The sequence below is a fragment of the Gopherus evgoodei genome, chromosome 11 (genome assembly GCF_007399415.2).
Source record: "Gopherus evgoodei ecotype Sinaloan lineage chromosome 11, rGopEvg1_v1.p, whole genome shotgun sequence".
Lineage (NCBI taxonomy): Eukaryota > Metazoa > Chordata > Testudines > Testudinidae > Gopherus > Gopherus evgoodei.
The window spans coordinates 20,151,794-20,165,941 of NC_044332.1; the positions used below are offsets into that span (position 1 = coordinate 20,151,794).

Here is a 14,148-nt window from a genome sequence, read left to right on the forward strand (position 1 = left end):
GGGTAAGTTGTCAGAAAATATTACTTTACACTCGGTTTTTCAAGTTTCTGTTTTTTATTAACCAATCAAGTTAGCTCTAATCCCAGAAATCATGTTCCAACTTCACATAAAATTAAATTAATGTCCAGCCCAAATGATGATGTAGTCCATAAGAGAAGCATGAGGAAGAAAAGCACAAAGGGTTTCTTGATCTGGCTGGGGCCTGCTGTCTAATAAAAATAATAATAATAATAAACAATTCTTCTAGGTTTTACATTAAAATGTTGAACATTAAATCAGAAAGATGGCTGCCATAAACAGATATATGCATGTATATGCTTACCTTAGCAGCTGGAGATTTGTGCAACACTGCTGTAAGGGCTTGAATGGTGGATACTGCCAAGCAGTCTAGTTGTCCCTGAAATACCTGAAAGCAGCAGAGACAGGTGTTACTTACAAACATATTAAACAGAATTCTGCTCTGAAGGGTACCATTTGCACTTCTGCCAGGATGAAAACCAAAGTTAATTAACATGCTTTACAATCATCTCCCCACCAACATGGATTTCATGACACCACAACCTACAAGAAAGGACACAAATGACAGAAAACTAGGCATGTAGTTCAAGAAGAGGGAAAGCATTCACACACATTACAGTAAAAGGTTCTGATGGACAAATGTACAAACTTTCCTCATGCTGTTAATGGACAATCTCAAGAGGGAGGGAGGAAAAAAAAAGTAACAAACCCCTTGTACTGTATGTGTGCACTGCAGAGTATATAGCTTTCTGACAATCAGTTCTTTAACAAAAAGAGATGAACATCATTTAATCTCAGTGCAAGTTCCTGCACACACCAAAGCAACACACACACACATTAGAAGTGATTAGTTATACCAGCACAGTCCAATAACTTCATCGCCTCTTACATCCATCCTAGAGGATGACATTCTACTTTCAAACCAAATGAGTCTCAGATAATTCTTTTCCTTTTATGTTTTCTATTAGTTAATTCCTCTGAATACTGATATTTTTCATGATAATTTATGAACAAAAAATTATGTGCCATATATCAGCAGGTCCCTCTGTAAACCTGACCAGTGGAACTATGCAAATGAACAGACACCATGTGACAGTTTCTGAAATAATATATTGCGTATTAGACAATGAGAAGTTAGTGAATAAATGTTTACATGCAGATCCTCACACTGAGTTACCAACAGGATTGGCTATTTTAAGCAGAATCAACATTTCTAGACTACATACTTTCATGTGCTCACCACTGCATTATCTATTTAAATGAGAACAAATCAGTAACAATCTCCATACTCCTATAAGGAGTGATACAATAAGAATTTGCATTTGATGTTTTCCATTATGCTAATGGAAATTTAAGACAACAGACTCTTCTCACCTCCCACATTCAGCCTGTCCATTGTATTGTGATCATCTGTTCTTGATGACAAGCAAAGAATCAGGACATCAACTACAACCATACAGATTCACAAACAAAGCCCCAGAACCCAATAGACCACCGTGCTGAGACAGAAGCAAAAAAGATAAAACGAAATCACCACCAGGTTGATAGCATTGATACTGGGATTCTATTCCTGTACTTCACCCTCCTCAAATTAAAAGAGCAAAATTTGTACTTGATATTTTTAAAATACCTACTACTTGAAGCATCTCCATACATGTGAAGTCATGGGTGTGATTTGCTTATCATAAAAGATTACTTTCCAAAGACAACATGCATAGGTCTCTGCAGCAGTCTGAATTCATCCAGCTGCAGCAGTTTCAGGAGGATGGATAAGGTAAAGTACAGGAATCACTTTTCCCACTGAATTCTACTCTGTCTTGGCTTCAGGTGAAGCAAAATTGTGTAGGTACCTGGTCCTCATTCATTTCTGTCAGTAATTTGTTGGCAAGGTCTTTTTCACTCTTGTCTGCCACCTTATTGTTAGCATTTAAAAACAGCTGTTAGAAACAGAGACAAGAATAATGGAAAGAGGTGCATTAAACATTACCTGCAGCTAATATCATGAAGCCTGGGATTAATTTATGTTTCACATACAGCATACATGATCTCACACTGGTGAGTTACACAATTCTTAACAAATATCAGTCTTTTGTTAATTCTTCCAATATTACATCAAACTATTGTTAAACATTCATTAGCTTATTCTGTTTTCCAGAAATAAACCAAAAGATGTAATTGCTGAGACACGGAAACGGTACTAATTACAAGTTATTTTTGTTACTGGCTTAGGGTTCTTAGATGCATGACGACCAATATTCACTTTAAAAAAGGAGGAAGGACAATTGTAAGACATTAGAAATGTGAAGGGAGGAGGGAAGGACAGCCTCCTAGTTTCTCTACTTATGTTTCATCTTGTAGGAGGGCTGCAGTGACACTAACAATCTAGAGAAGTCTGCTATACAACACTTCAGAATTCAGAAGTAGCAATGGCTTTGTGAGGGACACAATCTTCAAGACTGGAAGGACTGGGGGGAATTTTCAGTCACCCTGATGAGTTGGCAGCTTTAACTCAGTCACCCAAAGATGGATCTATTCTGAAGCTTTGCCCTCTTCTGCTTTTAGATTGCGAGTCAAGAGGCTCTTAGAAATACATAGTTTTGCAGACCAAGGAATTAAAAAAAAGACTCTAGAGAACAGAGGAGAATGACAGCTTGTCACATTTCAGAGAAAATATCCAACAGAAAAATGAAATGGTATGCAAAAAACTATTTTTTAAAACCACTTTTGTACTCACTGAAGATTGTGTGTTCACTATATGGAACCTCACTCGGTAATCAAAGGCAAACACAGGACAACAATCAATCAAAGATACTACCCTGCATTAAAAAAGTATTAAAAACCCCATAAAGTTAGAAACATTGCTTAGTTTGAAAGGCATCTGTCATGACCAAAGCTGTTATACTTTTGTTAACACTGCAAAATAGCTATAATATGGGGAGAAAATTACAGCATTAACAACTCAAGATAAAATTATGAACAGGAGGAAGAACAGACAGAGAAAAAACAAACTCATTCTAACTCATTACCCATAACAGATATATAGAAGAGAAAAATAAGCAACTAGAGTTTTTAAAATCATGTATTTATTAAAATGCCCAAGTAGATGTTTATCTCTGGTTTTGAATTCTTGTATCCAGAAGACTATTCATAGAAGAATGACGTTTTCTTCTCCCCACATAAGGCTGGGCATAGTAACCACTGCTATTCTTCAAATTTGATCTATATTTAAGGAAAGTTTCCCATCAATACAAAATGTTCATGATACATGAAGAAGCAATCTCAGAAGTTCTTAGTGTACCAATGAACCCCCTTTCAACAGCTATAAAGTGAAACCTCAGTTACCTCAACATTACAGGGGACAGCCCTGAATAAACTGGATTTCAGATCAACATCTGAACTGGCTGAACAGCTTTCAAAAAAAACTCATGTTTTGGGTCCTCAACCCCAAAGACGAGTAAAGAGAAGACATCTCTCTTCCATAAGCTTTGAATTCTTTAGCTGAAGTTCATCTACCTTCTCTGAAGACAATCTGCAAAGCTGAAGACAATTTTGAGGTAAGATCAGAAATATGCTTCTACTATGTGGCTCCTGGGAGTATTCACAATAGAAATCAGTTTTGATTTCTTTTTTAACTCCCTTCCCTCACTGCAAGTCTCCTAGTCTCCAGGTTCATAAACATGCAATACATTCTATTGTGTTAAGAATAGCCGATGACTTTTCTGTTATCTGTGGTGTTATACGCTGGGGGAGGGGGGGGTCACCAGCAAACCCAGAAGTGTGGCAGATTTTCAAGAAGGAGGAAAAAATATTTTTAGCAAGATTCTACCTGGTTAGTGGAGGCATTTGACAAAAGAAGCGTACTAACCTTACAACTGACTTCATCTTTGTAGTCAGCCTCTGAAGAGCATTGTACTATATGTGGAAAACACATGACCTTGTCCTTGGGGTCATTTAGAGTGTAAAAAAACAAAACACTTGCACAAATTTGACAACACCAAAGAACCCCTCTGTGTAATAATAGTAGTAATAATATACAAGCCCATATACAATACAGAGGTCTGACTCAATGAAGAGTTCTGATGACAAAAGGGTAGAGTGAAATTCAAGGAGAGAAGAATGGTTAGAACACAGGCATAACACTGCTGGCCTTGAAGTCAATGGAGCAGGCCTAGAGTGCCCATGAACCAGCTAAATAACACCATCATATGATAATGTAAGAATCAGGCTAGAAAAACATAAATCTCTCTTTTATAGTAGCATTGCAAAGAATGTAAGATCAGTACAGTAACAGGTACAGATTCCTAAAAGGAAGCGCAAAAAACACCTTGGTAAGGCCAAATAATGTACTTTTAAAATAAGTTAAAAACACAAACATGATACAACACACTCAATATGGTTCCCGCTGAAGTCAATCAGAATTTTGTCCCTGACTTAAATCAATGTAAGAAAGACTAGCTCAAAATTTGCATGTGGGCATTTTAAAGGACTGTTACATTCAAATATTCTCTAACTAAATGGAATAATGTACAATAATTCACACATTGTAGCTAGCATTAAATTATCTAGAAGTGTTCAATACAGCCACGTCAACAACTTGCATTGTGAAGACAAAACAGAAATGAAATATGAAACTCCAGGAAGTTAGGCAGTATTCATATTTATGTAGTTTTTTATTTGGGAAAAATGTATCTTATAAAAGCATAACTTCAGTGAAAGGCGCTGGCTTACAATCAATGGTCATCTGGGATTAATATGGAATCAGAGAAAGTAGGAAATATGAATACTATGTCCTTTCTAAAAAGAAGAGGCATCCAAGAAGGGCATTTTGTAACAAATTAAATTCATTCCTAATCTCAGCTATGCAGGAATTCAGACCAAGTATTCTGAAACCCTTGCAACTGAACACCAGTGATTATTATTATTATTTTTAAGAAAACTGGCTAGATCGTCAGGCCCAACGGTTAGTCATCAATGGCTCGATATCTAGTTGGCAGCCGGTATCAAGCGGAGTGCCCTCGGGGTCAGTCCTGAGGATGGTTTTGTTCAATAGCTTCATTAATTATCTTGATGATGGGATGGATTGCACCCTCAGCATGTTCGTGGGTGACACTAAGCTGGGGGGGAGAGGTAGATGTGCTGGAGGGCAGGGATAGGGTCCAGAGTGACCTAGATAAATTGGAGGATTAGGCAAAAAAAATCTGACGACGTCCAACAAGGACAAGTGCAGAGTCCTGCACATAAGATAGAAGAATCTCATGCACTGCTATAGGCTGGGGACCAACTGGCTAAGCAGCAGTTCTGCAGAAAAGGACCTGGGGATTACAGTGGACATGAAGCTGCATATGAGTCAACAGTGTGCCCGTTGCCAAGAAGGCTAAAAGGATATTGGGTTGCATTAGTAGGAGCATTGCCAGCAGATCAAGGGAAGTGATTATTCCCCTCTATTCAGCACTGGCGAGGTCACACCTGGAGTACCGAGTCCAGTTTTGGGCTCTCCACTACAGAAAGAATGTGGACAAATTGGAAAGTCTCCAGCAGAGGGCAATGAAAATGATTAGGGGGCTGGGGCATATGAGTTATGAGGAGAGGCTGAGGGAACTGGGATTATTTAGTCTGCAGAAGAGAAGAGTGAGGGGTGATTTGATAGCAGCCTTCAACTACCTGAAGGGGGGTTCCAGAGAGGATGGAGCTCAGCTTTTCTCAGTGGCGGCTGATGATAAAACAAGGAGCAATGGTCTCAAGTTGCAGTGGGAGAGGTGAAGGTTGGATATTAGGAAACATTATTTCATTAGGAGGAAGGTAAAGCACTGGAATGGGTTATCTAGGGAGGAGGTGAAATCTCCATCTTTGGAGGTTTTTACAGTCCAGCTTGACTAAGTCCTGGCTAGGATGATTTAGTTGGGGTTGGTCTTGCTTTGAGCAAGGGGTTGGACTAGATGACCTCCTGAGATCTCTTCCAACCCTAATCTTCTATGATTCTATGAAATGGAGAAATGCATCCCTCAAATTAGAAATCAATCCATCATCTGCTAACAGTTATAAGTGACTTCTCATGGTAGGAAAGATTGATTCTGACACCAAGTTAAACAAAATTGAGAGACCGATTACAGTATATACAAGCATTTCTCAAAGAGAATTTGTGAGCTTTCACTACTCAGTGTCTTATCAATACAAGCATGGTTAATATATTTGGAAGACAAGATGTACTTCTACTTCATAAATTACACATTTATAGAGTCTGAAACATTCACCAGGTCAGTGGTACAAGTCCAATACCTGATACTCATAAGGATTATATTTAATTTAGAGCCAAGACACAAAGATGATTTACACAAATGAACTCTTACAAGAAGCCCAACATTTTGTTGAGATCAGAAATAAGAAGTTATTAATAAATGGAATATACCTTGCAGTTCTGCAGCAGTCGGATGAGATGCTCAAAGCAGTTACTATTAAGGAAAATGGCCTGCAGAACAGGCCTATCAGTGCAGTCTAACATGGCTGTGATGGTGTCTATCAAAATAAAAATAAAACATCACAAAACTAAATAGTTACACTAAGACTTAAACATTTTTTTTTTAACATTATACTGACAAATTTAGAAACACTACATAGAAGGCTCCATGGAAAAATTTTATGCACCTAGAACCATAGTTAAAAAATTATGAATGCTTTGATAAACACTGAAGTGAATTCCAGCATAAAATACCAGGCCTTGAGCAAAACATTCTGAAGCAGCAGAAACCAACATGTAATCTACCTATCTGGAGGAAACTTCAGCTACAGAATATATTCAATTGTTCTGAGGCTCTGTTTAAAATCACTGTCATTTTCACATATATAAGAAGCATACCTTCTTATTTTTAAATGTATAAATATTTGGTTCCTCATCAACCAGTTATTCCTCAACATTCTGAAGCAGTCTTATTTTGTTTGCCAACAGTCAGTATCATCTCACACTGATATCAAAATGTTGAGAAAATGAAAGTATTGGTGGGCAAGAAATGCCCTTTTTTACATCTTCCCATTCTCTACATCAACTTTAAAAAATACAAACCATAAATGAATGCTAACCAATGAATTATATCCTATGGTTTAGGGTTATTGTCTCATCTAAGGTATGCAACCTAGGGAGGTAGTGGAATCTCCATCACTGGAGGTTTTTAAAAACAAAACAAGACAGGCAAGGACTTGTCAGGGATGGTCAAAACTTAGTCCTGCCTCAGTGCAAGGGACTGCACTAGATGACCTACCATGGTCCCTTCCAGTCCTACGTTTCTATGGTTCTATGCAATAATTCCCATTACACAACTAAAAACTGCAAATATCTGCCACATTGGACTAGCTCAAATATTCCAAGTATTCCCTTTTTATCGTATAGGGGTTAACTGCGATCTCTCAGATACTGTTGTGTGGAAGCTGTTGCCAAATGATAAATTTTAAATGGAAGTCCATAACAGGTACTAGATCTTCTAAGTTTTATTCACTGCCCCTAAACTGTTGTTTGTAGGCTGACATCCTTAAAACCAAAAAGTAACCAGTACATTCTGATTAATATTTTTTGAATAAAAAGAAAATTGGCACATATTTGAATCAATTCTAACAAGAAGAAAATATTCAATTTCTTATATAAATAACAGTGAAAACACTTGAATAAATTATACTTATAGTTGCTTAAAACACTTCATTAAAAAGATTATGAAAATTTTAACAAAACGGATTTAGAGGAATTGTCTGGATTTATCACTCACTCAGCATTTGGATCTGTAGTGCAATGAACCTATTCTCCCACTGCCTAGATCTCCTGGAGTTAGGCAACGCTGAATGGTCTGAATTAAGCAATTTGAAGTAGTTCTCCAGTATGGTACTGGTCTCCACTTGCCGCTGGTCTGAACTACTGGTGAGAAGGATATGCACTACTTCTGTCAGGCACTTAAGAGTCAGCTCTGCCTTCCTGCTCACTTCCTCAGGATCCGTATCATCCCAGGTGTCACAGTCTGCCAAAACACGCATCAAGACTTCCATGGTGGCAGGAGATATGGCTTGAAGAGCATTTCTCTGAAATCCACAATAAAAACAACTGTACTTGAATCTGAGGGTATCGAGCCTCTTCCAAATACTTAAAATCAACAAGTTTCAATCTGAATCATGCAAGGTATATGAACTCTAATAAATATAGTATTAATAAGAGCATTGTTAATTTATCTTCTCAGTCAACTATGATTGTGTTGATCAATATAGATTATGGGTCAAATCCTGGTCATTCTACTCAATTAGACCAAATGGCTTCAAAGGGTATATTTACAGGGGAAAAGCAGAATTTGGCACTATATGAATACATCATCATACATCATGTATGTAAAGACGAAAAAAAAGCCTGTTAATGACATGGTAGGGTTACATAGTTTTATAAAAATATTCTGAAAGAAATGCAAAAAATATTTTTCTAGTAATATTAACCCACTCATTTTATACATAAATATACACAATCTCTAAACCTCAGTTTTTGCATATCTTGACTTTTTTCTGTTTAAGTTTTTAATCTTAAAGTTGCAACAGCAGGGTTTGGTGGGGGGAATAAGATGTTGGGTTTTTTTTAATTAATTATTGTTTTTAAATTAATATTCTTTAGCTATATGTCTAATATAAATTGATTTCAAAGTGAAAGGGATACTTATTTTGGTTGCAGGCTTTTAATTTTAGTGTGCATTTGAATTATTCAAAGTGATACTGATAATATACATATTCTATTGTGTAATACATCTTTTGCCTTAGCAGAATTTAGAGTACAGTTCAAGTTCAGACTTTCATACAGACCCCTGTTTTCACACATCCCCAAATTTCTCAATTAGTTCAGAATTTCAACCTAAAATAGAATTAACTAATGATAAACATTTTAAGAACACTAGCCTTCCTGTATTACCCAGAGCAATCTTTATCTACGATTGAGGTACATACTGTATTACAGTGGTCACCGAGGGCCATGTAAATTCTCTTTGCTCATGGAGAATTGATTTTCTTTTTTTGAAGTTGGATTACTATTCTAAAGACACAGTGCTCTCTGTTAACCTTTTACAAGATAAACTGGGTAAGCACCAAGTGCCTTATTCTGTCTCGATGTGTGTCTTCTTACAATTTGCAGTCAGACTGTACTGGACTAGACTTGCACAGAAAAAAAGAAATTCCCATACTTCCCTCCTATCAGTTATTAAAAAAAAATTAAAAAAAGGTCCTCACTCATACCAAGTCCTGGCTAACAGGCTGCTTTTGAACACTGACGTATCACATGATTTGACAGGACAGGCATGATACATTATAGCATCACTTGCTTAGACAGCAACATTTTTTCTAAGCTATATCTGAGAAATTCTGAACAGGACACTGATGTTCAAATTAAATTCAAAACAGTGATTAATCCCACTCTTCATCTGATCTCATTTCCCTTTCCCTTCCCCACTCATATATTCTGTGCCACTTATGTGGCACAGGTATACTTCAAATTCCTTCCTCAGCAACGCCAGACCAAATGATTTAGTGTAAATACACTGCAATTCCAGTCTATTCCTGTACTCCTTTCTAAGTCTCTTGGCACCTAGCAGACACAAACACTCCTTTAATTTAGTACACTATGCTCATTGTGCCAGCAAAGAAGAACATATTCAGTTTTAGGGCAGGTCTTCGCATAAAATGCTGTGCCAGCACCACTGCACCGGTGTAGTTGAAGCGCTTCAGTGAAGATGCTACCACGCTGACAGGAAAGTTTCTCCTACTGGTGTAGTTAATTCACCTCCGCGATAGCTATGTCGATGGGAGGAGAACACACATACACACGTGCATACACACTTATTACAATTCTTGACTACTCTTTGGCGCAGGAACTGTCTCTTACTAGTCTTATAAAGCACTAAGCACAATGGAGTCCCAATCCCGGTAACACACACAACCAACTAATCCAGTCAATTGTTGATACAGTCCGTTCTGCAATACATATTTGTCTTTCGATAGATACCCTATATTCCATAAACCATAAAGTTTACATGAGGAACAGAAGATGAACCCTACACATTGTAATAGCTGAGACTACTTTATAATATTTTTCAATATTCTCCTCACCTGTCCACCAGCTACAATGGCTCCAAAGAGATGTAGCAGACAACACTTCAGGCTTTCCTTGAGATGTTCACTTTCTTGAAAGCATTCTATTGAAATAAGAGAAAAAGTCGTTTTGTATCCCAAAATAAGGAGACTCATATCTGTTAATCTCTCTCCTCAAAAGAAAGTGAAGTACCACATATAAACAAGCTTAAAAAAAATCCAATATGGAATGGCTCAGTGCAGCTGGATCAGTCCCGAACTGCCTGATCTTGCTCCAGTTAAAAAGTCACTGGTAAAACTATTGATTGCAACGGCGGTATGCACAAACCCATTGTCTTGCATCTTTGTCCATACTGTAACTTGACATAAACCACTTACAAATAGCCTTAGGAATTTTTCTGAGCAGTAAATGTTAACCTGGAAGTTGTTGCTATAGCAATAACCTTAGACACAGAGAGTAGCTACAACCAAAACCACAAAGGATTATTTTGTTTGCAATTTGACCCTGTAAGAAACTTCCAATAATGTCACAAGCCAGCAGTAAAAATGTCACTTTTAAAATGCCTGAATAGTCTAACAAAAAACAAATTAAATATATTAGAATAATTCAATGCAGGCTAAAAACAAAAAACTACGTATATGTAAGAGGAACTAGCTTAACACTAGTGCGAAGCAAATACTAAAACCATCAGCCCACTTTAACAGTGTATGAAGTATTCCAACCTGATGAAGTGTTTGGTAGCTATTTTTATTTCTCCCAGTTCATTCTAAGCACTCTCTTTTGCTCTTACATACTAGTGCATTTTGCCATACACACAAAGAAGAAAAAAAAAGAAATACCTGAAATCATGGTTTACAGAAGGTAGCATTTATACCAGATGCATACTCTTCAATACATGGTTTGTGCCCATGATTAGGCTGAAACACCTCAACCTTAGAATATGACTCATATGTGAGTTGTTCCTCTTACCCGCTGGGGAGACATAATGGGCAGTAACTGCCTCTACCATCAATTCCTTCTTATGAGAAATGAGGAAATACAAAACTCATCTTCAACTATTCAAGGAAGTTTGATGGGTGGATAAATGAACTGGACAACAGTAGAGATTTGTTCACAAGGACTTATTGATTTTATTATCAGAAAGAAATATAAGGGTCCACTCATTAAGGCACCAAATCAGGACAGCACTTAGGTATGCACTTAAGCTCCACTGGATTCAATCCAATCTCCACTGTCCTGAATAAAAAGGCTTTCCTGAATCTGGGCCTAAAACAGGGAGATTACATCCATTGCATATGCAGCTTTTTTTTTCTTTTTTTAAACTTTTATGTACAACATACAGTAACTCCTCACTTAGAAAGTCGTCCTGCTTAATGTTGTTTCATTGTTACATTGCTGATCAATTAGGGAACATACTCATTTAAAGTTGTGCAATGCTCCACTCTTATGTTGTCTGGCTGCCTGCTTTCTCCACAGCTGGCAGCCTCCCTACACCCCCACCCACCCCGCACCTCCCGCCCGCTAGCAGACTCTGTGGATCAGCGCCTTCCCCCTCCTCCCCTGCCTCCTGCCCACAGCGCAGGCTCCCCCTCCCTCCCCTGTCTCCTGAATGCGACAAGCCAGCTAATTGTCCCGGGTAGGAGGGATGGGGGAGGAGCGAGGACTCAGCACGCCTCCTCCCCTGCCTCCTGACCAGGGAAATCAGCTGGCTTGGGGTGTTTAGAAGGGAGAGGAGGGAGGAGCCAGGACACAGAGTGCGAAGTAAAGGGGGAGGAGGTGGGGGGAGAGAAGAAGCAGGTCAAGGGTGGAGGTATGGGGGAAGGAGTGGAGTGGGCGGGCTGAGGGTTGAGCCCCCTACCTCTAGAATTTGCAGAGTAGGGGAAGCTGCCCTGGAACCTAACCCCCCGATTTACATTAGTTCTTATGGGGAAATTGGATTCGCTTAACATTGTTTCACTTAAAATAGCATTTTTCAGGAACATAACTACAACGTTATGTGAGGAGTTACTGTATCATTTTCTTGTTTATGCATTAAAAAAATCTTATTGCTGTAAATTATTAATACGAAGAACTATCTGAACAAAATCTGAGAAAAACTGTTTCAGAAGGCAGAAGTCAGTTGGTCTACACTTTAAAGTTTTGTTAGCATAGCTATGCCGGGGAGGGATAGCTCAGTGGTTTGAGCATTGGCCTGCTAAAGCCAGGGTTGTGAGCTCAATCCTTGAGGGGGCCATTTGGGGAACTGGGGTAAAAATCTGGGGATTGGTCCTGCTTTGAGCAGGGGATTGGACTAGATAACCTCCTGAGGTCCCTTCCAACCCTGATATTCTATAATTCATCCACAAAGCTCCTTTACATAGTTCTTCCTACCTTTAAAGGACAGGACAAAACTGTGTAGAGTGTCCTACAATTACTGTATGTCCTAGACACAGCAGTCTATGTAATGGTGTACCAAAATACAGTACATGCCTCGAGGCCTTCCCTTTTTGATTTCTCCTGAAGCCATTTCTAATGCTAAGAACGTTTCAAATCTAAAATACACAGTTGTCACAGCTACATTTAATGACTTGACCAGAAGAAACATAGCTTAGCACAGACGTTGCCAAACAATGGTCCAAGGAGCATTTGCTGGTTATGTGGTTCCGGCTTTTCTTGTTTCCAGAGACTAAAACACATAGTAGGCAACTGAAAATACATAAATACTCTCCTAATATTACTTTTCCATGCCATAACTTCTGCTGTTGCCACAGCGATGTTATGTTAACATACATGGAAAGGCAGGTTGCATGTGCAACAGCATAGGAGACAGCAGGTCAGCCATGAGATCATCTTTTTGTTCAAGTATAGTATGCTGCACCATGAAAATGCTTGAAAGATCCAGACTGAGGAAGTCCACAATACCCAGATGAGGATGGCATGATGATGGCACGCCAAACAAAGCCAAATTCTTAGGTACAAAAAGAGGTAGAGCAAACTTCAATAAGCCCTCTCCTTGGAAAGGAAGCTTGAAACTATAGCACCACGAAGTTTGTTCCTTGAAAGGTGATCAGTAACACACACACACTGGCAATAGTACTTACGGTAAAAGAAAGGGATGAATTCCACTGTGAGGGAAGCAGGTTTATACTTCTGTCTGCTCTTTTCAACACTACTCAGGATTCGCCTACAATCAAAAAAATGATACATGAGAGAAGTCAGAGATGGTACCAATGTTTATTTGTGAATAGGTCACAAATACACTGCAGAAACAAGCTATAGTATCTTTATCCTACAAGATAAAAAAGAAAGAATAAGTGTTTTCATCCTGAAAACTGAGTCACAAATAGTCATGTGTTCGCTGCTCCACACTTAAAATGGCTTGACATTTACAATATGGTTTTGGTTTTTTAAAAAGAGCAATCTGTTATTTGATCGTAATAACAGCAACCAAGCCACCAACTTTACTGCCAAACTTCTACACCATGCAATTTGAAAATGGGCAAGAAACTGTATTAGGGGTTTATTATGGAAAAAGATTAATTTTAAGGAAAATTACTTACTGATACTGCTCTTAAATCTTTATTTCAACAGTGATTATATTAGCATTTTAATCTCATAAAACCAAAATGATTCTGTCATACTTCTCTCTCTCTGTTCATTCTGGCTTCCATCCTCTACCAATTCAGAAAAATAAGCTTAGTTTTTAGAATAGAGAAAGAAATTGAGAGCTTGAAGTGGATCAGTTGCAATCAAGTTCCCTCTAGATAAATGTTCAGCCTTTTTCTTTATAATACATGGGTAGGTGATAAATGTATGCAATCTCTAAACCTCAGTTTTTGCATATCTTGACTTTTTTCTGTTTAAGTCTGTAACCTTAAAGTTGCAATAGCAGGGTTTGGTGTTGGGGGGGATTAAGATTTTTCTTGGCTCAGATATCTCCTCAGTCAGCTCCTTGAGTATTCTAGGATGCATTTAATCAAGCCCTGATGATTTGAAAACATCTAACTTGTCTAAGTAATTTCTGACTTGTTCTTTCCCTATTTTAGACTCTGATC

At 38.1% G+C, this 14,148-nt stretch overlaps 1 protein-coding gene across 1 annotated transcript in view; it reads right to left on the reverse strand.

Moving 5' to 3' along the window:
• Nucleotides 1-14,148, reverse strand: part of NBEAL1 (neurobeachin like 1) — a 142,394-nt gene that overhangs the window by 86,474 nt on the left and 41,772 nt on the right. Inside the window, 5 exon segments of the mRNA XM_030580909.1 lie at nt 323-406; nt 6,425-6,531; nt 7,770-8,076; nt 10,132-10,217; nt 13,195-13,277. Coding sequence (XP_030436769.1) covers nt 323-406; nt 6,425-6,531; nt 7,770-8,076; nt 10,132-10,217; nt 13,195-13,277 — 667 coding nt within the window.